General features: G+C 40.8%; 1 protein-coding gene across 2 annotated transcripts in view; it reads left to right on the top strand.

The window, feature by feature from the left end:
- Window positions 1-27,677, top strand: part of LOC139370044 (zinc finger protein 345-like) — a 637,497-nt gene that overhangs the window by 25,638 nt on the left and 584,182 nt on the right. The window contains exon 4 of one of the 2 annotated variants that reach the window (XM_071109346.1): window positions 2,418-3,200. In XM_071109346.1, the coding sequence (XP_070965447.1) occupies window positions 2,418-3,200 (783 nt within the window). Of the gene's footprint in view, window positions 1-2,417; window positions 3,269-27,677 lie in introns of those variants that run through there. The other variant, XM_071109349.1, reaches the window with a different exon arrangement.

Raw genomic sequence — 27,677 nt, 5'->3', positions numbered from 1 at the left:
CCACAAACGATTATGGTAGGTCATCACCAAGTCACAGAAAACACCTGAAATTTTTCCAGCCAAAGAGGAGTCACAAAAAGCACAAATACGGATAAAAATGTATCACTAACCTTTGATGATCTTCATCAGATGACACTCACAGGACTTCATGTTCCACAATACATGTATGTTTTGTTCGATAAAGTGCATATTAATATCCAAAAAATCTCATTTTACATTGTCGTGTTATGTTCAGTAGTTACAAAACATGCCACATCAATTTACAGAAATACTCGTTATAAATGTTGATGAAAATACAAGTGTTATGCATGGAACTTTAGATAAACTTCTCCTTAATGCAACCAACCGCTGTGTCAGATTTCAAAAAAACTTTACGGAAAAAGCATACCATGCAATAATCTGAGTACGGAGCTCAGAGCCCAAACCAGCCAAAGAAATATCCACCATGTTGCGCAGTCAACATTAGTCAGAAATATCATTATAAATATTAATTACCTTTGATGATCTTAATCAGAATGCACTCCCAGGAATCCCAGTTCCACAATCAATGTTTGATTTGTTCGATAAAGTTCATCATTTATGTCCATAATACCTCCTTTTGTTAGCGTTTGGTAAACAAATCGAAACGCGCGTGCAACTTGCAGTGGAAAGATCGGACAAATTCCAAAAAGTTAGATTACTGGTCGTATAAACATATCAAACAATGTATAGAATCAATCTTTAGGATGTTTTTATCTTAAAAGTTCAATAATTTTCCAACCGGAGAATTCCATTGTCTGTAGAAAAGCAATGGAACGAGAGCTAACTCTGTCATGACCACGCGTCACAAGACCAAGGCACTCTGCCAGACCACTCACTCAAATAGCTCCTATGAGCCCCTCCTTTATAGTTGAATCCTCAAAACAGGTTCTAAAGACGGTGACATCTAGTGGAAGCCATAGGAAGTGCAAGCACATCCATAACTATCAGGGATTTAAATAGGCACTGTTTTGAAATTCGACTTCTCACTTTCTGTTTGGATTTCTTCTCATGGTTTTGCCTGCCATATGAGTTCTGTTATACTCACAGGCATCATTCAAACAGTTTTAGAAACTTCAGTGTTTTCTATCCTGGTCTGGCGTCGTTAAATGTGGTCTGTGGTTGTGAGGCCAGTTGGATATCCTGCCACATTCTCTAAAACGACATTGGAGACGGCTTCTGGTAGAGAATTGAACATTCAATTATCTGGTAACAGCTCTAGTGAATATTCCTGCAGTCAGCATGCCAATTGCACGCTCCCTCAACTTGAGACATCTGTGGCATTGTGTTGTGTGACAAAACTGCACATTTAAAGTGGCATTTTATTCTCCCCAGCACAAGGTGCACCTGTGTAATAATCAAGCTGTTCAATCAGCTTCTTGATATGCCACACCTGTCAGGTGGATGGATTATCTTGGCAGAGAATAAATGTTAACTAACAGGGATGCAAACAAATTTGTGCACAACATTTTTTGAGAAATAAGCTGAGCTTATGGAAAAATTCTGGGGTCTTTTATTTCATGAAACATGGGACCAACACTTCACATGTTGTTTTAAATTTTTTAGCAACATCTACCCCAAAATTATTTTTACTTTACACAAAATATCATGACATTTGTGATGGTCAAAATGTACGAAGTTTGTGAACGTCTAAATAAAATAAATTATCACAGCGGGCGTTGTCATGGAAATTCATGTATACTGAGAGAGACTTTGTCATTTCTTCAAACAATCATCATTATTTAATATTGATTAATTATTGCAATAATGAAGCTGTTGACCCCACACTCTTGAGTGTGTTGCTGAGAGCTTAACCTTGAATGAAAAACAGAGCTCTTATAAATGCTTAGATAGGGCTGGTTCCACCCCTCCCATGCTGATCGGGGGGCATCACAAGCCGTCCTGGGTTCATGCTGTGGTCATCTACACCTGGTGTTGTTTTACCCCCCCAACCCGGCTGTAGGTTTTTATCAATAAGTCATGAATCAATTGTCCCATAGACACAGATGAGAGAGTACCCATCAAAGCAAATTTTTCTCAGTGTCCACCCTATCAACAACGGGCAAATGTTACTGGTGTGCTTTGTGTCTTCGATGTAAACACTATTACACAAAATTACTTCTTTAGTTATTTTATGTTTAAGGAAGTGTGTAGGTCACATTCTGTATCATACAGCTATTAAAGTTATATATTTAGAACCACATGCTGGATTGGAATCTGTGTCTTCAGTGTGCTAGAACTGTTTAGTTTTTTGTGTTCTGACTTGTAAAACAGGAAGCTCTACATTGGTTTGGCCTCAGGTTGAGAGATCTGATTAGGATTTACTCTCGTAGCACTGTTGTTTTATCATGTGGAGATTTCATTCGGGTCTCTATTTTTAAAAACACTGTCTTTGGCAGGAGAAAGACCAGACTCAGAGGAACCAGAGCCAGGGACGTCCAAACCAGCAAGACGACACCAGTGCTCCCAGTGTGGAAAGGGTTTTAACGATTTAGGGAACCTGATAAAGCACGAGAGAATACACACAGGAGAGAAGCCTTACCACTGCTCCCAGTGTGGAAAGAGTTTTAACGTTTTAGGGAACCTGATAAAGCACGAGAGAATACACACAGGGGAGAAGCCTTACCACTGCTCCCAGTGTGGGAAGAGTTTTAACAATTTAGGGAACCTGAAACGGCATGAGAGAATACACACAGGGGAGAAGCCTTACCACTGCTCCCAGTGTGGAAAGAGTTTCAACCAGTCAGGGGATCTGAAGAAACACGAGAGAATACACACAGGGGAGAAGCCTTACCACTGCTCCCAGTGTGGGAAGCGTTTCAACAGGTCAGGGGATCTGAAAAAACATGAGAGGATACACACAGGGGAGAAGCCTTACCACTGCTCCCAGTGTGGAAAGTGTTTCTACCAGTCAGAGGAGCTGAAACAGCATGAGAGATTTCACACAGGGGAGAAGCCTTACCACTGCTCCCAGTGTGGAAAGATGTTTAACCAGAAAGGACACCTGAAAGCTCATGAGAGAATACACACAGGGGAGAAGCCTTATCACTGCTCCCAGTGTGGCAAGTGTTTTAACCAGTTAGGGAGCCTGAAACAACATGAGAGGATGCACACAGGGGAGAAGCCTCACCACTGCTCCCAGTGTGGATGGAGTTTTAACCGGAAAAACAGACTGAACCAACATGAGAAAATACACAGAGGGGAGATGCATTACCACTCCTCCCAGGGTGCAAAGCATTTGCCCATTTAGGAAGCCTGAAAGAACATGACACAGAGGAGAAGGCTTACAGAAGATTAGATTTTGGGAAAACATATTACTCATAACAATCACTTAAACGTCATTAGAGAATCCACACAGGAGAGAGACATTACTTCTCTTAGCATGTATATTGATATTTCACATCTCATTGACTCACAACTCATCTGAGAACATACACAGTGCTCCCGTTGTCTCCCGTATAATGTGTTTACCTGTTTTTACCAGATGAAATTGCTTCTTCCAATTATTGATAAACATGTACCTGTTAAGAAATTGACTGTTAGAACTGTTAAGGTTCCATGGATTGATGAGGAATTTAAAAACAGTATGTTTGAACGAGATGGGGCAAAATGAGTAGTGAATAAGTCTGGCTGCACATCTGGCTGGCTGTTTTACTGCAAATTGAGAAATGATGTGACCAAACTCAACAAAAATAATATGTTTTATTATGAAGCCAAGATCAATGATATAAAGAATGATGGAAAAAAACTTGTAAAAAAACAATGAAAGAAAAGCAGTGCAAGTTTTGAATTTTGTGAAGTTAGTGTGGGAGAGGTGGAACAATTGTTATCGATCAATAATGACAAACCTCCTGGCATTGACAACTTAGATGGAAAGCTACTGAGGACAGTAGCTGACTCTATAGCCACTCCTATCTGACATATTTTTAATATGAGCCTAGAGGAAAGTCTGTCCTCAGGCCTGGAGGGAAGCCAAAGTAATTCCACTACCCAAGAGTGGTAAAGCGGCCTTTACTGGTTCTAACAGCAGACCTATAAGCTGGCAGCCAGCTCTTAGCAACCTGTTGTAAAAAAAATGTGTTTGACCAAATCTAATGCTATTTCTCTGTAAACAAAAGAACAACAGACTTTCAGCATGCTTATAGATAAGGGCACTCAACATGTACTGCACTGACACAAATGACTGATGATTGGTTGAGAGAAATTGATAACAAGAAGATTGTGGGAGCTCTATTGTTAGATTACAGTACAGCCTTTGATATTATTGACCATAACCTGTTGTTTAAAAATGTTTGTGCTATGGCTTTTCAACCTCTGCCATAATGTGGATTCAGAGCTATCTATCTAATAGAACTCAGAGGGTTTTTAATGGAAGCTTCTCTAATGTCAAACATATGAAGTGTGATGTACCGCAGGGCAGCTCTCTAGGCCCTCTACTCTTTTCTATTTTTACCAATGGCCTGCCACTGGCATTAAGCAAAGCATGTGTGTCCATGTATGCTGATGATTCAACTATATAAGCATCAGCAACCACAGCTAATGAGGTCACTGAAACCCTTAACAAAGAGTTGCAGTCTGTTTTGGAATGCGTGGCCAGTAATAAACTGGTCCTGAACATCTTTAAAACTAAGAGCATTGTATTTGGTCCAAATCATTCCTTAAATTCTAGACCTCTGCTGAATCTGGTAATGAATTGTGTGTCTGTTGAACAAGTTGAGGAGACTAAATTACTTGGCATTACCTTAGATTGTAAACTGTCATGGTCAAAACATATAGATTCAATGGTTGTAAAAATGGGGAGAGGTCTAGCCATAATAAAGAGATGCTCTGCTTTTTTGACACTACTCTCCACAAAGCAAGTTCTGCAGGCTCTAGTTTTGTCTAGTCTTGATTATTGTCCAGTCGTGTGGTCCAGTGCTGCAAGGAAAGACCTAGTAAAGCTGCAGCTGGCACAGAACAGAGCGGCTGTCACGCCCTGGCCATAGAGAAGCTTCTATTCTCTATTTTGATTAGGCCAGGGTGTGACTCGGGTGGGCATTCTATGTTCCTTTTTATGTGTTTTTGTATTTCTTTGTTTTGGCCGAGTATGGTTCTCAATCAGGGACAGCTGTCTATCGTTGTCTCTAATTGTGAATCATACTTAGGCAGCCTTTTTCCACCTGTGTTTTTTGGGTAGTTGTTTTCTGTATAGTTGATTTGCCTTACAGAACTGTTCGTTCTTCTCTTTGTTATTTTGTTCGAATGTTTTTTGATTAAATAAAAATCATGAACACTTACCACGCTGCGCTTTGGTCCATGCCTTCCGACGAGAGACGTGACAATTGTGTCATGTTTTGTGTTGACCGTAGGAGGGGTAGCTGCTGCTTTTGCAACAGCTAATGGGGATCCTAGTAAAATACCAAATACCAAACTCTGTTGTTCTCTCTGAGCTCAGAAATAAAGAATCTTGGTTTGACTTGGACTCCAGCAGATCCTTATATTATAATATCCACTACAACTCACCCACAGATTGCTGTTTCATGATTGTCTCAATGAAGAGTTCCTCATTCCACTTTCCAATATATCCACATAATTTTCCAGCCTCATGATGCCATCTATTTTGTGAAGTGCCCCAGTCCTTCCTCCAGCGAAGCACCCCCACAACATGATGCTGCCATCTGTGTGCTTCACGGTGGGGATGGTGTTCTTCGGCTTGCAAGCATCCCCCTTTTTCCTCCGAACATAACGATGGTCATTATGGCCAAACTATACTATTTTTGTTTCATCAGACCAGAGGACGCCTTCAGGCGTTTGGAAATCGCTCCCAAGGATGAACCAGACTTGTGGAGGTCTACCATTCTTTTCTGAGATCTTGGCAGATTTGTATTTATTTTCCCATGATATCAAGTAAAGAGGCACTGAGTTTCAAGGTAGGTCTTGAAATACATACACAGGTGCTCTTCCAATTGACTCAAATGATGTCAATTAGCCTATCAGAAGCTACGAAAGCTATGACATAATTTTCTGGAATTTTCCAAGGCTGTTTCAAGGCACAGTCAATTTAGTGTATGTAAACATCTGACCCATTGGGATTGTGAAATAATCTGTCTGTAAACAATTGTTGAAAAAATGACTTGTGTCATTAACACAGATGTCCTAACCGACTTGCCAAAACTATAGTTTGTTAACAAGAAATGTGTGGAGTGGTTGAAAAATGAGTTTTAATGACTCCAACCTAAGTGTATGTAATCTTTAGCTTCAACTGTAAATAATGTATCCTTCACTATCTATTCTTCACTATCTATTGCATCTTAGCTGCTGTGTTTCAGAAGCATTTCACTACACTCACAATAACATCTGCTAACCATGTGTACGTGACCAATAACATCTGCTAACCATGTGTATGTGACCAATAACATCTGCTAACCATGTGTATGTGATCAATGTGGAAAACGGATTGGATTTATATAAGGTATTTTTTTATCAATTTTCACACAACTGGCAACCTAAATCCGTTTCAAAGAAATTTAACGAGAAACTGAATGTTGAACTGAGGTCTTTGCCAAGTGGGCTGGTTTGAATACGCGGCAGGTGTTGGATCAATATCCACATTAGTAGCTAAATTTCCATGCAATTTGCGACAGATTTTCATGTGAATATTCTCAAATCTGCATAAAACAATATACGCATTTTCCCACCGGAAATGTTTGCATCAAACAGATTTATTGCGGATAAAAGTCTGCGTGATGACGTAGTGCACGGAAAAAATGTTTTCCTATTGAATTCCCATGAACTGAATGAAAAATGCAAGTTCAATGGGTTTCCATTGCATTTTCAACTCTACTGAGGGTTTTGAAAAATCGTTGAGTTATATAGCAAAAGTCCTCTTGTCCCGTGCACTGTAGCCAACAGCTCAAAGATACAGTTCTGGTAGGCTACCTACATGATGAGATTATTATGGATAAGAGCGACATTATTTTATTTGTGAAATGGCAACCAAGCATCAATCATCATCATGTCACCAGAAGAAGACCATCAAAATGTATTGGAAAGGAGCATCAAGCTCAACACATGCACTTTCACCACCCTGTGAAGTTCATCATTTATTTAATCTGTAGCCTAATAAACTGCATGGTTTCCCAAATCGTAGTGGGAGGACCACACAATATATCATCGCGTGACTCCAAGTTAACTAAGATATGATCGTTATTAAATCAATATTTGCGCATAAAGGATTAATGCCGCCATTTCTCGTTTATACATTTTTACTGACACAAAAAGACCCCACCATGTCAAACGAAGTAACAAACCGTCTGTCGGCATTTAGAAAAGTATACAGTCATATCCTGTTTCCATCAGCCCGGTCATTACTTTGGAAATGGTTGGATCAATATCCACCTTCATGATATGGATGAAGCCTGATTTGGAATGTCTGAGTAGTTCTATCTGATGTCATAATACACTCCTCTGATAATCAAGTGATGTTCACATGTGATGCATTTGCTCCATTGTTTACATTTAAATGGGAGGCCCACTCTGATGATGTATGTCTTACATAGTGGGGCTTTAAATGAAAAGTATGGTGACATTTTAGTGTGGCTTGAAATAAATAGGATTATTAATCATAAACTCCTATAGCAACAATACACTGTTGCTTTGACTTCAAGAAGAGAATGGGCTGATGGGTGGTGGTGCTACTCTATAGGTTAGGCTGTCCAATATGAATGTTCAATACACACAATAGGTTGATCGGTAGCTAGTTAGCAAGCTGTCCAGTCTAATACAAATGTTCAATACACACAATAGGTTGATCAGTAGCCAGCTAGCTGCTACGTCTTTAGCCGGACGGGTAGCTAACGCGGCTAGCTAACACAGCTAGTGTAACGGATGTGAAACAGCTAGCTTAGTTAGCGGTGCGCGCTAAATAGCGTTTCAATCGGTGACGTCACTTGCTCTGAGACCTTGAAGTAGTAGTAGTAACAACTCTAGCTAACACAGCTCGCTAACACAGCTCGCTAACACAGCTCGCTAACACAGCTACCGCTAGCAAACACAGCTCGCTATCAACAAAGTCAAAATGGACTCCAGGCATGGTAGTGGCAGCAGTGCACAACAACCACTGTTTACCGGAGCTTCCTGAGTGAAAAATAATTTGGCTATATAAAGTGGGCACGACAAACCCTATTCCCCCTCAGGAGACTGAAAAGGTTTGGCATGGGTCCTCAGATCACAACGCAGGCCCCAGACGGATTACCAGGACGTGTACTCAGAGCATGCGCTGACCAACTGGAAACTGTCTTCACTGACATGTTCAACCTCTCCCTGTCTGTAATACCAACATGTTTCAAGCAGACCACCATAGTCCCTGTGCCCAAGAACACCAAGGTAACCTACCTAAATGACTACCGACCCATGTCACGCACGTATGTAGCCATGAAGTGCTTTGAAAGGCTGGTCATCTCTGTGAAGATGGGAGAACCTTCCAGAAGGACAACCACCTCTGCAGCACTCTGCCAGTCCGGCCTTTATGGTAGAGTGGCCAGACGGAAGCCACTCCTCAGTAAAAGGCACATGACAGCCCACTTAGAGTTTGCCAAAAGGCACCCAAAAGATTCTCAGACCATGAGGAACAGGATTCTCTGTTCTGATGAAATCAAGATTGTACAATGGCCTGAATGCCAAGTGTGACGTCTGGAGGAAACCTGGCACCCTCCCTACGGTGAAGCATGGTGGTTGCAGAATTATGCTGTGAGGATGTTTTTCAGCGGCAGGGACTGGAAGACTAGTCACAATTGAGGCAAAGATGAACAGAGAAAAGTACAGAGAGATCCTTGATGAAAACCTGCTCCAGAGATCTCAGGACCTCAAACTGGGGGCGAAGGTTCACCTTCCAACAGGACAACGACCCTAAGCACACAGCCAAGATAACACAGGAGTGACTTCAGGACAAGTCTCTGAATGTCCTTGAGTGGCCCAGCCAGAGCCCAGACTTAAACCTGATTGAAAATCTCTGGAGAGACCTGAAAATAGCTGTGCAGCAACATTCCCAATCCAACCTGACAGAGTTTGAGAGGATCTGCAGAGAAGAATGGGAGAAGCTACCCAAATACAGGTGTGCCAAGCTTGTGTTGTCATACCCAAGAAGACTTGAGGCTGTAATCACTGCCAAAGGTGCTTCAACAAAGTACTGAGTAAAGGGTCTGAATATTTATGTAAATATAGTATTTCAGTTCAAATTCCTAAAAACATGTTTTTGCTTTGTCATTATGGGTTATAGTGATGTCATTATGGGTTATAGTGATGTCATTATGGGTTATTGTGATGTCATTATGGGTTATTGTGATGTCATTATGGGTTATTGTGATGACGGAAAAACTTAATTGAATCCATTTTAGAATAAGGCTGTAACGTAACAAAATCTGGATTTCCGAATGCTGTCCTCTCCAAATTTAGCTGTATTTTATTGGTTGGAATTGTTTTAAGATGGCCATACTGTGGATTATTTAGCTGTTTGATGTTTAATTCTAGGACCCCTTTAGGTATATATATATATATATGTGTAATACCAGTCAAAAGTTTGGACACTTCAAAACCTTAGTCCTTAAAAAAAAAGAAAAATCCAGTTATAAACGTGTTTTCAATGCATTTCTATGGGCAATATTAGTAAAGCCCAAATTCAATATTTAATTTATTTATTTATATATATATACAGTACCAGTCAAAAGTTTGGACACACCTACTCATTCCAGAGATTTTATTTTATAGAATCATGTAGTAACAAAAAAAGTGTTAAACAAATCTAAATGTATTTTATGTTTGAGAGTCTTCAAAGTAGCCACCCTTTGCCTTGATGACAGCTTTGCACTCTTGGTAATGTAGAGAAAAGTTAAAATAAAGAAAAACCCTGCAATGAGTTGGTGTGTCCAAACTTCTGACTGGTACTGAATATATATTTATATATATATATTTAAATCAAATATTGAATTTGGGCTTTACTAATATTGCCCATAGAAATGCATTGAAAAACACATTTAATAACTGGAAAAAAATACATATATTTGTTTTACGTAATAAGGTTTTGAAGTGTCTGTCCTATATCTAGGCAATATAAGAAAGCTCAGGTAATATTTTATATTGTTTTACATATATTTAACCCCTTATTTTGGGGGGCACAAAACTACCTCCGTACTTCCATGTGTGTGTATAGGTTACCTTCAAACAAGTTCCGATGATCAACATAGAGAACACACTTTCACAACCCTACAACATCCCCAACAAACACCTTCACAACCCTCCCAAACCTCTCTACAACATCCTGACATCTGAAGATATCAGTGGTCACTCTTCATCAAGAGCAGGTATGATGAATCCCTCATCTCAGACATTACAACTAATGTGCTGTGAGATTAAATGCTGTAATGTTGGAGGAAATCAATTGTAACTGTTCATGCAATGGACAAATCTTTCTCTCTCTAGATTACCCTCCATTAGACTCTCCTGGTGCAGGACAGAGTCAGAGTGCTGGTAATTTTCATGTCTACTGATTTCAATGGTGTCAGAAGTCTCAGAAGTGATGCGTAGCACCAGATTTAGCCAACAGCTCATTTACATCTGTCCAAGGGAAGATTTGAGGCCATCTAGATGTGTCTCTCTGAGGCCCACCGGAAGTGATGCAACATTTGAGGTTTTGTAGAGAGCTGCTGCTGACACCATGTCCTCTGTTGCTATGGTTACTCTGATCACTTTCTTACTCATAGTCTCTCCTTTATTATGTATCTTCTGTCTGTCAGCTGACAGACCCTACCAACCAACTGACCTAACCTAACCTTTCAACCTACCTTACCTTATTAAAAACCTCTTTGGGTTACTTTGTGCAATTTCCACCTGAAGACATACCCTAATCTAACTGCCTGTAGCTCTGGCCCAGAAGCAAGGATATGCATAGTCTTGGTACCATTTGAAAGAAAACACTCTGAAGTTTGTGCAAATGTGAATTGAATGCAGGAGAATATAACACCATAGATCTGGTAGAAGAAAATACAAGGAAATAAACATACGTTTTCTGTTTTTATTGTTGCTGCATCATCTTTCAACTGAAACAAGAACATCCAAACATACAGATAGGATGCTGGGGGTGGTTTGAATGGAGAACATAAGATGGCAACAGTATTTGAAAAAAGTTTCAGAAAGATATCTTCAGGAATGAGTGAGCTACATGACATTGAGTATATAGTCACCTAGGTGTCCCACACATGTTGCCCAAATGTACCCAAGTGGCCGAATTGGTACAGTGATACATTTTGAAGTAAATTACTATATACAAAACACTCGAATGCCATTCTAACATATTCCCCCCCCCTTCCCCAAAAATATGAACATTTGAAAAAATGTCAAATAACAAGGGTAACTATTTACGCACATTCAATGTATAATGTACAATATTGTGAAGACCCTCAGTCCTCTACACAATATTGTTCTTCTGATGCCATGCCCAATAGCAGTCTCTTTCTGCTGTAAAGCAGAGGGTTACTGAACAGCTGGTGCAGATGATGGGGCATTTCATGTGACACAGAACACAATAACGTCTCCCTACTGTGCCCTTTTTGCCCCGAGGCACATTCATGTCTGCAGAGATGAATCTGGGCAGGTGAACACTACTAGTTGGAGCAGAGGGGACAGACGTAGAGGGGACAGAAGGTGCTACAGTGGACTTGCTGTAGCTAGCAAGCTCCTGGATGAGCAGCTCTCTGAAGGCTAGCTGTGAGATGGGGGGCTGTCCACAGCTCTTGGCCATTTCCTTCTGGAGGATGAAGGCATTCACCACAGCAATGTCAATGAAATGATAGAAAAATGTCTTGTACCATTTCATTGTCTTGTGGAGAACATTGTAGTATCCTATCAGCGCATCTGACAGGTCCACACCTCCCATGCTCTTGTTGTAGTCCTTGATGGCTGCAGGAATGGGGACATTTTTGGTGGTCCATGCCCCTGTAGCGTCCTTCACACGCCTGACGACGTGATCACCACTGAAGGACTTGTGGATAGTGGAGCACATCGCCACCTCTCTGGTGTCCATCCACTTCACAAACAGCAGGCCATCTTCACGGATCCATCTCATGGTACCCCGCTCAGCCTGCTTAGGCATGTCGTTCACCCTGGTTTTCGGAAAGCCCACTCTGTTGGTCTGAATGGTGCCACAGGCCCACATCTCCAGCTTCCTCAGGTCTGTGAACAGGGTAGGGCTTGTGTAAAAGTTATTCACAAACAGTTTGTAGCCCTTCCCTAGCAGCTGAAAATCTAATAACTGCATAACGGAGTCATAGCTAAGTCTCTTACCAGTCGCACAACTGTTCTTCCCCTCATAGATAAAAAAATTGCATGTGTATGCACACGCAGAATCGGCCAAAACAAACAGTTTGTAACCCCATTTAGTCGGTTTGTTATGCATGTAGTGTTTTAGGCCATTTCTGGCCTTTGAGGCTACCATCCTCTCATCTATGGAAAGGTTCTGGGCAGGCTGAAAATAGGTTTTGCAGGCCTCAATGATGTCGAGGTAGAGAGGTTTAATTTTGCAGAGCTTATCAAACCTCGCCGTGCCTCGCTTCGTCTCGTTGTCCTTATCAACTTCTGGGTCACTGATATGAAGCGCCCCTGAGATTGTCAGAAACCTTTTGCATGATATGACAGTGGATGGGAAAGGCAGTTGATAGAGGGGAGCAGTTTTCCAGTAGTCCTTCAGGGTTTTTAGCTTCACAACACCCATGTACATGACCATTGACATGAAACAAAAAAGATCTGACCTGGAAATGGGCTTCCATGTCTCTTTCTTGCCTTCCTGCTTCTTAGCTCCGTACTTATTAGTGTTCAACACCAGGGAATCAACAACTGCCGAGGTGAAAAACAGCTGAAAAAGTTGCATGGGGCTGTACTTAGAGGTCATGGCCAGCTGAGGACCTGGTGGCCTCTTTGGTCTGAAAATTGGAGGCGGTGGGGCCACATCCTCCTCCAGCACAGAGTGCCAACGACCCTCCTCCGCACTGCCAGCAGGTTCCACACTTCCCTTCCTCCGCTTCTTTGTCACCGGCTCCACACCTCTTGATGGCCGGGCGGATGGACCAGCTTCAGTGGGGGATTTGCACCTTGGCAGTATGGGCTCCCAATCAGAATCGCTGGGACTGTGAAATAAAGACAAAACAGACACAGATTATATATAGAGTAAGTAAACATCCACTAAGGTGAGGTGTTGTATTTTATCTACATGTCTAAATGGACATGTAAAAATATATGTAATATATACAGACACACAGATACACACAATGTAGAGCAATGTTTACTTTATACATATGTGTACTTTATATTTCATGTCCTAGTCATATTTTTATATATGGCAAAAAAAATATACATATATATATATATCTCAAACAACTCAAATGAATAATATTTGATATTATTCATTTCAAACAACGTTACTCACCAATCCAACACAGAATCTTCTCCATTTAGAGTGAAAAGAATAGTCACTGTCTGGTCTGACTCATCTTGTAGTAATTCACTCTCACTATCTCTATCAATCTCATCAATGATATCGTGTAGATCTGTATACTTTGTCTTTGCCTTCGATTTTAAAGATTTACTTGCCATAATTATTCTCTGAAATGCTGCACGTAACCAGCGTGGCTGCCTCGTAGAGTTTTCAATGGCGAATGGTTGTGTCTATACGATTGAGTTTCCCACAAACGATAGTCTTCCTGGATAGAACCATCACATGTTGTCGTTTACCTGAGCTCATTGGCTATCTACCCAGCTAGATTTCAAGACCATCAGTGGTCATTGGTCCGAAATACAGTCCATCAACGAAGAACCGATATATCATATCATTGGTGCGCAATTAGGTCATTGTTTGCCGTGTTCAAATCAGTTCCTTTCGGTCAATATGTCCCGGAAAAGAACCATGAAGTGTGGTTGTTTTACTAACAAACAGAGGAATGCAATGAAACCAAACATGACTCGATAAACGTCCGTTTAGATTGAGTAATTATATTGAACGTTACGTCCAAAGTTGAAGGACACGGAATTTACGACAAGCCGTTTACAAAGTGTTTCCTGTTAGGCTATAAAAATGGATTATATCGAACAAAACGACACTATTGTTTTGTCGTGACCTTTAGATCTTCAAAAGGTAAATGATGAATTTTATTGCTATTTCTGATCGATAATCACATTTGCAGTAAAGCTTATTGAATTCTGACATGGTGGCTAGATTAACCAGAGGCTTAGCTTTCATTTGGTGTATTGCACTTCTGATTTAATTGAAGTTAAATACTTAAAATAATGACATTTCGGGCAATTTTTGTTGAAACGTTTCCCTAGAGGAACGCCTGTCCTAGACAGGTTTTTAAACTGTCTGCTACTCAGGTCCATAAGCTAGGGTATGCATATAATTAGTAGATTTGGGTAGAAAACTAAAGTTTCCAAAACTGTTAAAATAATGTCTGCGAGTATAACAGAATGGATATGGCAGGGGAAAACCCGAGGATAATACAACCAGGAAGTACTATTATTTTGAAAGGCTGTTTTTCCATTGAAAGCCTATCCACCATACAAAGACTTAGGACCCAGTTCACGAGCTCTATGGCTTCCTCTACATGTGACCAGTGTTTAGGCATTGTTTCAGGCTTTTACTCTGAAAAGTGAGGGCGATACAGCACTTTCAATGAGAGGACAGTGGAAATTTCCAGACATGAGCCAAGCGCGTCTTTCTTGTTTCTCCTTTTCTATTGACGAAGCTTTTCTCCGGTTGAAATATTATTTAATTATTTATGACAAAAACAACCTGAGAATTGAAGATGTCCCTTGGGGGTATCCGTACCTATGTAGGACATGCGAGGGTTAGGTTAATAAACAGGCTGGAGCTAGAACCTCGTTGTTGCGCGTCCTTATTTTAGATCATACTACATGGTGTCAGAAGTGGTTGTAAAATTCACATAAATGTGAAGGACGTACCAAGTAAATCATACATTCAGGCTGTTTCAAAGCAGGGAGGGGACAGTGTTGGAGATAAAACAGCGCATATCATTATTTTGCTAGCTAACGAGCAAGGACTGTTGCAAGAGGAAGAAGCTGGCGGGATTTCAGGGTTTGCGACTCCAAGTTCAACGGGCTCTGGCGCAAACACGGACAGGCCAGTGGCTTGTGCTGACGGAGAATTAAATGGATCAGGCACTTTGATGAGCTTCGGATGTTTTCATTCACGAGACTCCCAGTTAGATAGCAAATGTTCCTTTTTTCCAAAAATACTATTTTTGTAGCCGAAATAACTCCGTTAGTTCTTCACGTTTGGCTGAGAATTCGACCGGAAATTGTGGTCACGACAAACATGGCAAACGTTGTTTATAATCAATCCTCAAGGTGTTTTTCAAATATCTATTCGATAATATATCAACTGGGACAGATGGCTTCTTAGTAGGAAAGAGAGAAACAATGGCTGCATTTGTCTTTTACGCACAAAACACTGAGAGACTCCAGCTGACCACTGACGCAATGTTGACGTTCAGGCTCATTTTTCTAAATAAAAACTATGTATTGTGACACTAGACACATTAGGGAAGCCATAGAAAAAGGAATCTGGTTGATATCTCATTCACTGCTCAATAGGGACGCATAGGAACGCAGAGCTTTCTAAATAAGAGTCCCTTCCTGCAATATCAGTTCTGTTATACTCAGACAATATTTTTACAGTTTGAAACTTTAGAGTGTGTTCTATCCTAAGCTGTCAATTATATGCATATTCTAGCATCTTGTCCTGACAAAATAGCCTGTTTACTTTGGGAACGTTATTTTTCCAAAAATGAAAATACTGCCCCCTAGATTCAACAGGTTAACTACAGTGCCGTTAAAGACTATTTTGAAACGCATTTTGTAGGGAGACACGACATTATTTTTGAGAGAGCTAGGTTTAATATACAGGAGCAGAGTGAAACCACCGACAGTTTTATCACAGCTGTTCACAAACTACATTATCGAACAAAACAAACATTTATTGTTTAACATGGAGACCTGGGAGTGACACCAGATGATCAGAGGTAAGTGATTAATTTTAATCGCTATTTCTGACTTTTGTGACACCTCTCCTTGGTTGGAAAATGGCTGTATGGTTCTGTGGCTAGGGGCTGACCTAACAATTGTTTGGTGTGCTTTCGCCGTAAAGCCTATTTGAAACAGGACAATATGGCTGGATTTACAACAAGTTTATCTTTAAAATGGTGTATAATACTTGTATGTTTGAGGAATTTGGGGATTTTTATGGGATTATGGGATTAATTATTATTAATTATGGGATTTCTGTTGTTTTTAATCTGGCGCCCTGCAATTTCACTGGCTGTTGTCGAGGTGGGACGCACTTGTACCAGAGAGGTTAACAAGAAATTTGTGGAGTGGTTGAAAAACGAGTTTTAAGGACTCCAAACTAAGTGTGTGTAAACTTTGTGTGTGTGTGTGTGTGTGTATGTATGTATATATAAATAAGCAACCATTTAAACAACTGCATTAGCATGAGAAGTAAAAACTTGTTTTACTTACTGATCAAAAAGTGGATCTTCTCCTTCCAAACACATTTCTTCCGCGCTGGAATCAAAACTTTGGTCACCCTCAGAGTCCTCATCCATTCCTTCTGTGTCACTCTCCTGGTCAATTTCTGCAATGATATCATCAAAATGATTATACTTGGACTGAGATTTAGCTTTTCCACTTTTAGTAACCATGTTTAACTTTTTCAGACTTGAGAAGTCTGTAGAAGAGAACGAACTGCTGTGAAACGTAAACTACCGTGCATCTGGTTTCCTTTCACCAGAGAATGAACTCTGTTGTGCACAGCTCTAGCATGATGGCTGTTTGTCCTACAAACGGCGTTCACATACTGCTGAAAATCCCAGCTCATTGGCTATCTAGCTAGGTTTCAAAACGATAGGTGGTCATTGGTCCAAGAACCTTCATGGGCTAATTCAGGTCTTGTATAGCCAATATGTAATGTAGAATCATGAAACATGTTTGGTTGCCTTCTAGAGTGTCTGAGGATTGCACAGAAACCGAACTTGACCGTGTTAAGCTATGTTTGATTGCTAACAAAATTTGATTTCATAAAATTGTTTTGTTGCAAGTTGAAAGAGTCGGAATTCATGCAGAATGCTGTTTACAACACGGATCGTGTTAGGATATACATGTCCTTTTGTCAATTAAAATAACATTACATTTATCATAAATACAGTGTAGACATGTTGTAGCAGAAAATGGCTGATTATCTACATAGAGGCCCATTAATATCTACATAGAGGCCCATTATTATCTACAGAGGCACATTATCACATTATTTGTTCAAACTAAACTACAGCACTTACTTTGATGAGTCAAATCTGATCCTTTCTTCTCTTCTCCTCCCCTCACAGTTCCACTCAGCCCCGTTGTTTTCCTGCAGTCCACCAGCAGCACAGACAACCTCTTCCTACCCAGCAGTAAGGTGCTACCGGGAGAGGCACGAAACGGGGACTCCGGGAGGGAGGAGGGGCTAGCGTTGTCCTGGTAACCATAAAGAGGGGACACAGACGCATATCATTATGGATGCTGAAGTCACTGTTGAAAAAGTGCTTTACAGAAGCCCAGACCAGACCCTGAGAGCAAGCTGTATGCTAGACCAGACCAAGCTGTACCATCTGGTGTTCTGATCTGGAGAGACTCTTCTCTACTTTGTCAGCATCAGGATGTTGTTGAGGCTCCCCAGAGGATCCACAATAGTCATGCCTGTCTCCTGCGTGAATGAGAACATCAAACAGATGTTAAACTTATCAACTTCTATAGCAATCACAGAGTCTTACAGGAGGAATGAATACATATCTAAAAGGGGACTAAATTAGCCACTTTAATTGTGTTTTTTATATTGTTTGTGATCAGTGGTGTAAAGTACTTAAGTAAAAATACTTTAAAGTACTATTTAAGTAGCTTTCCGGGGAATCTGTACTTTACTATTTTTGACTAATTGTACTTTTACTTCACTACATACATAAAGAAAATGTACTTTTTACTCCATACATTTCCCTGACACCCAAAAGTACTCATTACATTTCAAAGGCTTAGCAGGACAGGAAAATGGTCCAATTCACTCACTAATCAAGAGAACATCCCTGGTAATCATTACTGGCTCTGATCTGGCGGACTCACTAAACACACGTTTCAATTGTAGATTGTCAGAGAGTTGGAGTGTGTCCCTGGCTATCCGTCAATAAAATAAAAACAAACAAGAAAATGGCACCATCTGGTTTGCTTAATATAAGGAATTTCAAATTATTTATATACTTTTGATACTTCAGTATATTTGAACTTTTACTCAAGTAGTATTTTACTGGGTGACTCACTTTTACTTGGGTACTTTTCCCACCACTGTGATGCAAATGTAAAAGGGCCGTTCCACAAAATGGGTGCATTTTGCGTCCACTTGATATTTTAAGTAGAAATGCACTGTATATTATATTTTAAAACCCGGCTATACTAGAATAAGTGCACTTTAATATAGACCACATAGAGAATTCAATAAATCCATTTTTGAAGTTCCAAAAATATATGTACCGATGGCAGATTGCCCCTTAATAAACAATTCCTACAGTACTGAACAACATATTCAAATGTAGAACTTCAGTACAATGCCTCTTTAAAAACAACTGCATAGTTTGTGCCCGTTTTTAAGACAGTACTCACTGGTGGTAATCGGATCTTCAGTCTCATTTTTCACTCCCAAAACGTCTTCCTCTTTTATTGAGATATCCTCCTCTTTTACTCCAAAAGGGTCTTCCTCCTCTTTCAATTTTACGGCATCTTCCTCCTTTTTGATTCTGTAAGGTTCTACCTCTTTTTCCACTTTGACAATCTCGTTCCCATATTCCTCTTTCACTGTAATATCATCCTCTTGTTTCAACGTGATAACCTCCATATTCATTCTTCAAGCTTCTTTGCCTCCTTTCACCAGTTACTTTCTCCGTCTAGATTAGTGAGTTTATGCTCCGGGAGATTAGCCTAGTGCAGTATCAATGTAACACATTTGCTAATTTAACAAGCAAATTACGTTTAAATGAACCAGTAGATATGTAAACCGAATTATGTTGAAAACACTAAGAGTAATATACACAAGATTGGTCTAAAGAGCTCCAATGTTTCGGTTTTAGGTTTGCTAGCAAAGCACAGCGTGGTTAAATCAGAAGCCTTTTGTCGCGGTTGAAGAAGCCTCCTGTCCCGTCCACTAGATTATACGTCACGCAAGAAGCATCACCTGAAAAATTCATATCGCTATCTGCTGACTGGAGTGGGTAACGCAGACTGGAAAATATGAACTACAATGTTCAGTCTGGCAAGCAATGTCATAAGAAGTCATTTAAAAATAACCAGATGTTATGTTCTTACTTCTTACAGCCAATACTTTCCTCCAGGATTGGCCTGCCTATTAGGCAGGATTAGGTATGTATATAGACTCTCTTTTTTTTCTACTGTGTTATTGACTTGTTAATTGTTTACTCCATGTGTAACTCTGTGTTGTCTGTTCCCACTGCTATGCTTTATCTTGGCCAGGTCGCAGTTGTAAATGAGAACTTGTTCTCAACTAGCCTACCTGGTTAAATAAAAGGTGACAGATAGAATAGGGTGGCATACTCTGAGCTACATTGACCAAGGCTCATCGCGAACAACACATAACACTTCCTATGGTGGCATATGGGCTATTTAGGCGAGTGTTGGTGTCTCCCATCTCCACAGAGGTACTCTATATCTCTGTCAGAGTGACCATCAGGTTCTTGGTAACCTCCCAGACCAAGGCCCTTCTCCCCTGATTGCGCAGTTTGGCCAGGCGGCCAGCTCTAGGAAGAGCCTTGGTGGTTCCAAACTTTTCCTTTTAAGAACGATGGTAGCCACTGTGTTCTTTGGGAACTTCAATGCGGCATATTTTTTGTTGTTGTCTCCCTTCCCCATATCTGTGCCAGCGCTCTACGGACAATTCCTTCCACTTCATGGCTTGGTTTTTGCTCTGACTTGCGCTGTAAACGATGGGACCTTATATAGACAGGTGTGTGCCTTTCCAAATCATGTCCAATCAACTGAATTTACCACAGGTGGACTCCAATGAAGTTCTAGAAACATCTCAAGGATGATCAATGGAATCAAGATGCACCTGAGCTCAATTTCGATTCTCATAGCAAAGGGTCTGAATACTTATGTAAATAAGTTATTTCTGTTTAAAAATACATATACATTTGTAATACTTTCTAAAGGCACTGTATGTATAAACATATATTTTCCTTTGTTTTCCACTAACCCTATCACCCCTTCCCTAATTGGAGGAAACGAATGCACAACAACTTTCAGGCTTCTATGTCCAGCTTATACGTACCATGTACATTTTACAGACAATGTGTTATACAATAGTTATATTTAGTTTGTTTTTAATCCTATCCTCAGTTACCCTAAACCTCTCCCATCTATCTCTGAAGACCATCCAGTCCTATCCTTCAGTTACCCTAAACCTCTCCCATCTATCTCTGAAGACCATCCAGTCCTATCCTTCGTTACCCTAAACCTCTCCCATATATCTCTGAAGACCATCCAGTCCTATCCTTCAGTTACCCTAAACCTCTCCCATCTATCTCTGAAGACCATCCAGTCCTATCCTTCAGTTACCCTAAACCTCTCCCATCTATCTCTGAAGACCATCCAGTCCTATCCTTCAGTTACCCTAAACCTCTCCCATCTATCTCTGAAGACCATCCAGTCCTATCCTTCAGTTACCCTAAACCTCTCCCATCTATCTCTGAAGACCATCCAGTCCTATCCTTCAGTTACCCTAAACCTCTCACATCTATCTCTGAATACCATCCAGTCCTATCCTTCAGTTACCCTAAACCTCTCCCATCTATCTCTGAAGACCATCCAGTCCTATCCTTCAGTTACCCTAAACCTCTCCCATCTATCTCTGAAGACCATCCAGTCCTATCCTTCAGTTACCCTAAACCTCTCCCATCTATCTCTGAAGACCATCCAGTCCTATCCTTCAGTTACCCTAAACCTCTCCCATCTATCTCTGAAGACCATCCAGTCCTATCCTTCAGTTACCCTAAACCTCTCCCATCTATCTCTGAAGACCATCCAGTCCTATCCTTCAGTTACCCTAAACCTCTCCCATCTATCTCTGAAGACCATCCAGTCCTATCCTTCAGTTACGCTAAACCTCTCACATCTATCTCTGAATACCATCCAGTCCTATCCTTCAGTTACCCTAAACCTCTCCCATTTATCTCTGAAGACCATCCAGTCCTATCCTTCAGTTACCCTAAACCTCTCCCATCTATCTCTGAAGACCATCCAGTCCTATCCTTCAGTTACCCTAAACCTCTCCCATCTATCTCTGAAGACCATCCAGTCCTATCCTTCAGTTACCCTAAACCTCTCCCATCTATCTCTGAAGACCATCCAGTCCTATCCTTCAGTTACGCTAAACCTCTCACATCTATCTCTGAATACCATCCAGTCCTATCCTTCAGTTACCCTAAACCTCTCCCATTTATCTCTGAAGACCATCCAGTCCTATCCTTCAGTTACCCTAAACCTCTCCCATCTATCTCTGAAGACCATCCAGTCCTATCCTTCAGTTACCCTAAACCTCTCCCATCTATCTCTGAAGACCATCCAGTCCTATCCTTCAGTTACCCTAAACCTCTCCCATCTATCTCTGAAGACCATCCAGTCCTATCCTTCAGTTACCCTAAACCTCTCCCATCTATCTCTGAAGACCATCCAGTCCTATCCTTCAGTTACCCTAAACCTCTCCCATCTATCTCTGAAGACCATCCAGTCCTATCCTTCAGTTACCCTAAACCTCTCCCATCTATCTCTGAAGACCACCCAGTCCTATCCTTCAGTTACCCTAAACCTCTCCCATCTATCTCTGAAGACCATCCAGTCCTATCCTTCAGTTACCCTAAACCTCTCCCATCTATCTCTGAAGACCATCCAGTCCTATCCTTCAGTTACCCTAAACCTCTCCCATCTATCTCTGAAGACCATCCAGTCCTATCCTTCAGTTACCCTAAACCTCTCCCATCTATCTCTGAAGACCATCCAGTCCTATCCTTCAGTTACCCTAAACCTCTCCCATCTATCTCTGAAGACCATCCAGTCCTATCCTTCAGTTACCCTAAACCTCTCCCATCTATCTCTGAAGACCATCCAGTCCTATCCTTCAGTTACCCTAAACCTCTCCCATCTATCTCTGAAGACCATCCAGTCCTATCCTTCAGTTACCCTAAACCTCTCCCATCTATCTCTGAAGACCATCCAGTCCTATCCTTCAGTTACCCTAAACCTCTCCCATCTATCTCTGAAGACCATCCAGTCCTATCCTTCAGTTACCCTAAACCTCTCCCATCTATCTCTGAAGACCATCCAGTCCTATCCTTCAGTTACCCTAAACCTCTCCCATCTATCTCTGAAGACCATCCAGTCCTATCCTTCAGTTACCCTAAACCTCTCCCATCTATCTCTGAAGACCATCCAGTCCTATCCTTCAGTTACCCTAAATCTCTCCCACCAATTGACTATGATTTTTCAAATCCCCAGTAGTGCTGTCTGCAGAGTTAGCTCCAGGTAAATGTTGCCATTCCTTCACCTGCGACCAAAAACAAGCCACATATGGACAGTACCAAAACAAAATATCTAAAATGATCAAATTATTCTGTCTCTTCGTAGCTAAATCTGCAGAGGTTCATAATTTTCTTTAACCAATTTTGGTCTTTAATTATTATTATTTTTTTCACCTTTACGAATGCACTGTACAAACATCACATTGAATATTCACCTCACATTTGAAAAGCTCCATGAGGAAGAAAGGCTTCCTAGATTATCTTTTAGATGTTCTGTCTTCAGGATGTTCTGGGTTGATGGCTGTTTGAGAGGGAGGAGCAGTTGAGTGAGCTGGGGCATTTTATTGCCCTGCCTCTGGGAGCCTGACAGCTTGTGACATGATGAGAGAGTGGAAGAGGGTCTACCTGTAAGATATTCAGGCAGGCGAATTTAACAATGGTTAGAATAACTATGGCAAAAAATGAATACAGATTATACCACCATCCAAAAGGGCACTTCAGAGACTGGAAGGGCAAAGGGGCATGTGCTCTACAAAGGTAGAGCCCTATCTGTCCACGTCCTATCTGTCCTTAAACAAAGTGGGCACTGCTTCATGTGGCAACAGCAACACTCACCTAAATAGCCCATATGTCACTGGGTGAGTTTTCATAATTTTTGGGCAGCATTATATGAGGTGTTATTATCTGTTGTTAGCGATGAGTTTTGGTCAATTTAGCTTGGAATATGCTACCATTGTCAATCTGTCACCTAATCCTACCTAATGAGCAGGCCAAACCTGGAGGAAAGTATTGGCTGTAAGAAGGAAGAGAAGACATAACATCTGTTTCTTTTTAAATTACTTCTTATGACATTGCTTGCCAGAATAAACATTAATTAATATTTTTCCAAACTGCGCTACCCACTCCAGATGGCGATATGAGTTTTTGAGGTGATGCTTCTTGTGTGACGTATAATCTAGTGGACGGAACTGGAGGCTTCTTCAACAGCGACAAAAGGCTTTCTGATTCAACCAACGTGGTGGTTTGCTAGCGAACATTAAACCGAAACATTGAAGCGTTTAAGACAAATCTTGTGTATATTATTCTTAGTGTTCTAAGCACAATTCTATTTACATATCTACTCGTTCATTGAAACGTAGATTGCTTGTTAAATTAGCTAATGTGGTAAATTGATACTGCACTAGGCTAATCGCCCGGAACATGAGCTCACTAATCTCGACGGAGAAAGAAGCTTTCAGGATGAAAAGGGAGGAAGAGGAGGCTATCACATTGAAAGAAGAAGAGGATGATATTACAGTGAAAGAGGAATATGGAAAAGAGGTTGTCAGAGTGGAAGAGGAGGAGGTAGAAGCTTTCAGAATCAAAAAGGAGGAAGATGCCGTAATATTGAAAGAAGATGAAGAAACTTTTGGAGTAAAAGAGGAAGAGGCTATCTCAATTAAAGAGGAGGAGGAAGACATTTTGGGAGTGAAAAAGGACGAGGCTGAAGATTCGATTAAGACCAGTGAGTACTGACTTTAAAACGGGCACAAAATATGCATTTCTTGAACTAATGTGGGGTTTGAAAAGGGGCATTCTACTGAAGTTCTACACTTTAATATGTTGTTCAGTACTCAATACATTGTTAAAGGTGCTATCCGTCATTGGTACATATATTTAGACTGTTATATTAGATTTAATGAAATATCCACATAGTCCACATTAAAGTGCACTTCATTAAACAGGCTTTTCAAATTCAACATTGGTGCATAATTTATACTTAAATGATCAAAGGGACGCAAAGGGCACCCATTTTGTGGAACGACCCTTTTACATTTGCAACACAAACAATATTTTAGGAAATCACGATGAAAGTGGCCATTATAGGCACTTTTTTTGAATACATATTCATGCCTCTTGTAAGACTCTGTGATTGCAGTAGATGGTCATAAGTTCATCATCTGTTTGATGTTCTCGTTCATACAGGAGAGAGACATGACTTTCGTGGATCCTCTGGGGAGCCTCAACAACATCCTGATGCTGACGAGGCAGAGAAGAGTCTCTCCAGATCAGAACACCAGATGGTACAGCTTGGTCTGGTCTAGCATACAGCTTGGTCTGGTCTAGCATACAGCTTGGTCTGGTCTAGCATACAGCTTGGTCTGGTCTAGCATACAGCTTCCTCTATCTGGGTCTGGGTTTCTGTAAGGCACTTTATGACAACAGTGACATCAGCATCCATAATGATATGTGTCTGTGTCCCCTCTTTATGGTTACCAGGACAACGCTAGCCCTTCCTCTCTCCCGGAGTCCCCGTGTCGTGCCTCTCCCGGTATTGGCTTACTGTTGGGTAGGAAGAGGTTGTCTGTGCTGCTGGTGGACTGCAGGAAAACAACGGGGCTGAGTGGAACTGTGAGAGGAGGAGAAGAGAAGAAAGGATCAGATTTGACTCATCAAAGTAAGTAGTTTAGTATGAACAAATACAATAGATCTGCCCACTGGTACCTGTTAGTTGACATGAAGATAGACTGGTGGATATGGATGTTATGAATATCATAACACTGAAAAAGGATTCTGCCAATGAAAAGAGAGAAACCAATAGACCATATAAAACCTTGATGAAAGTTAGCTTCAGAGAAAAAATGTCAAGATGATCTATTTAACTAATACTGGAGGAAAGCTGTCATCAGGCTGCCCACTCAAGAGAAAGCTTCAAACTGTAACCAGTGCCTGCAACCTGGTTCAGGTTATCAGTCAACCTACCAGGGTAGTTACAAACAGTAGAGGAATGAAATCATCAACATGGTTTGATCATATCTTTACTAATGCTGCAGAAATGGGTTTTAAAGCAGTATCCAGATCCATCAGATGTAGTGATCACAATATAGGAGCCATGTCTAGGAAAACCACAGTTCCAAAGCCTGGGACTAATATTGTGTATAAGAGGTCATACATTTTTTTGTAGTGATTCCTATGTTGTTAATGTAAATAATATTTGTTGGTCCGTGGTGTGTAATGATGAGCAACCAGACACTGCCCTTGACACGTTTGAAACTGCTTATCCCAGTTACTAATAAGCAGCACCCATTAAGAAAATTACTGTAAAAACTGTTAAATCCACGTGGATTGATGAGGAATTACAAAATGGTATGATGAAGAGGGAGGCAAAAGAGATGGCATATAGGTCTGGCTGAATAACTGATTGGCAAACCTATTGCAAATTGAGAAATCATGTGACTAAACTGAATAAAAAGAAGAAAGTACACAATGAAACAAAGATAAATGACATGAAGAATGATTGTAAAAAGATGTGGAGCATCTTCAATGAAATTTTGGGCAAAAAAAATCTACAATGACAAGTCACCGGTGTCTGACAACGTGGATGGAAAATTGAGGATAATAGCGGCCGATATTTCCATTCCTATTTGCCTTGTCTTTAATTTAAGCCTACTAGAAAGTGTGTGCCCTCAGGCCTGGAGGGAAGCTAAAGTCATTCCACTACCCAAGAATAGTAAAGCTCCCTTTACTGGTTTAAATAGCCAACCAATCAGTGCGGCTTTTGACATTATCGATCGTAGTCTGCTGCTGAAAAAACGTATGGCCTTACACCCCCTGCTATATTGTGGATATATAATTCCAAAAAAAGCTAACCTTTATTTAACTAGGCAAGTCGGTTAAGAACAAATTCTTATTTTCAATGACGACCTAGGACTGCCTTGTTCAGGGGCAGAACGACAGAGTTTTACCTTGTCATCTCGGGATAAGATCCAGCAACCTTTTGGTTACTGGCCTACCGCTCTAACCACTAGGCTACCTGCCGCCCCAGAGCTACCTGTCTAACAGAACACAGAGAGTGTTCTTTAATGGAAGCCTGTACAACACAATCAAGGTAGAATCAGGAATTCCCCAGGGCAGCTGTTTGGCACCTACCTTTTTCAATCTTTACCAACGACATGCCAACGACATTTGAGTAAAGCCAGCGTGTCTGTATGCGGATGACTCAACACAGTACACGTCAGCTACCACGGAAACTGAAATGACAGCAACACTTACAAAGAGCTGCAGTGAGTTTCAGAATGGGTGTCAAGGAATAAGTCAGTCCTAAATATTTCAGATTACCTTAAGTTACATGGCCTACTATGCTAATTCTGTAGCGGTATTGTTAGAGGGGGGTAAAGATAAAGTTTTGTTGGTGCGCCAGGCAGGTATTAACCCTAGTTATTAAAGTTAGTTGAATAGAATCCCTGTAGTGCTGTCCTGAAACAGCTGCAAAACGTGACTAGTGACATTGTGTGTGTTTTGTGTGACAAAACTGCATATTTGAGAGTGGCCTTTTATTTTCCCCGGCACAAGGTGCACCTGTGTAATAATCAAGCTGTTCAATCAGCTTCTTGATATGCCACACCTGTCAGGTGGATGGATTATCTTGGCAGAGAATACATGTTAACTAACTAATGTTAACTAACAGGGATGTAAAAAATTATTGTAGTTACTATCAGTTTTAGGAACATCTTTCCAAATATTTCACCTTATTTTTTACTTTACACAAAATATGACATCAGCGATAGTCAAAATGTTGAAAACCTGTGAACGTCTAAATAATAAATTGGGCCACTAAAACAGCAGGTGTTGAACCCTTTCAACAACGGGGAGATTTTACTGATGTGCTTTGCGTCTTCAACTTAAAAACTAGTTTTGGACTTCCACTTAAAATGACTTATTTACTTATTTGATGTTTAAGGAAGTGTGTACAGTCGTGGCCAAAAGTTTTGAGAATGACACAAATGTTTATTTTTCACCAAATCTGCTGCCTCAGTTTGTATGATGGCAATTTGCATATACTCCAGAATGTTATGAAGAGTGTTCAGATGAATTACAAAGTCCCTCTTTGCCATGCAAATGAACTGATCCCCCCCCCCCCCCCCCCCCCCCCCCCCCCCCAAACTGGAAGCTTCAAAAGGAGGGTGGTGCTTGGAATCATTGTTCTTCCTCTGTCACCCATGGTTACCTGCAAGGGAACACGTGCCGTCATCA

The sequence above is a fragment of the Oncorhynchus clarkii genome, chromosome 17 (assembly GCF_045791955.1).
Source record: "Oncorhynchus clarkii lewisi isolate Uvic-CL-2024 chromosome 17, UVic_Ocla_1.0, whole genome shotgun sequence".
Lineage (NCBI taxonomy): Eukaryota > Metazoa > Chordata > Actinopteri > Salmoniformes > Salmonidae > Oncorhynchus > Oncorhynchus clarkii.
Note: the sequence above shows the minus strand (reverse complement) of the source record. Positions and strands in the feature narration are given on the sequence as shown.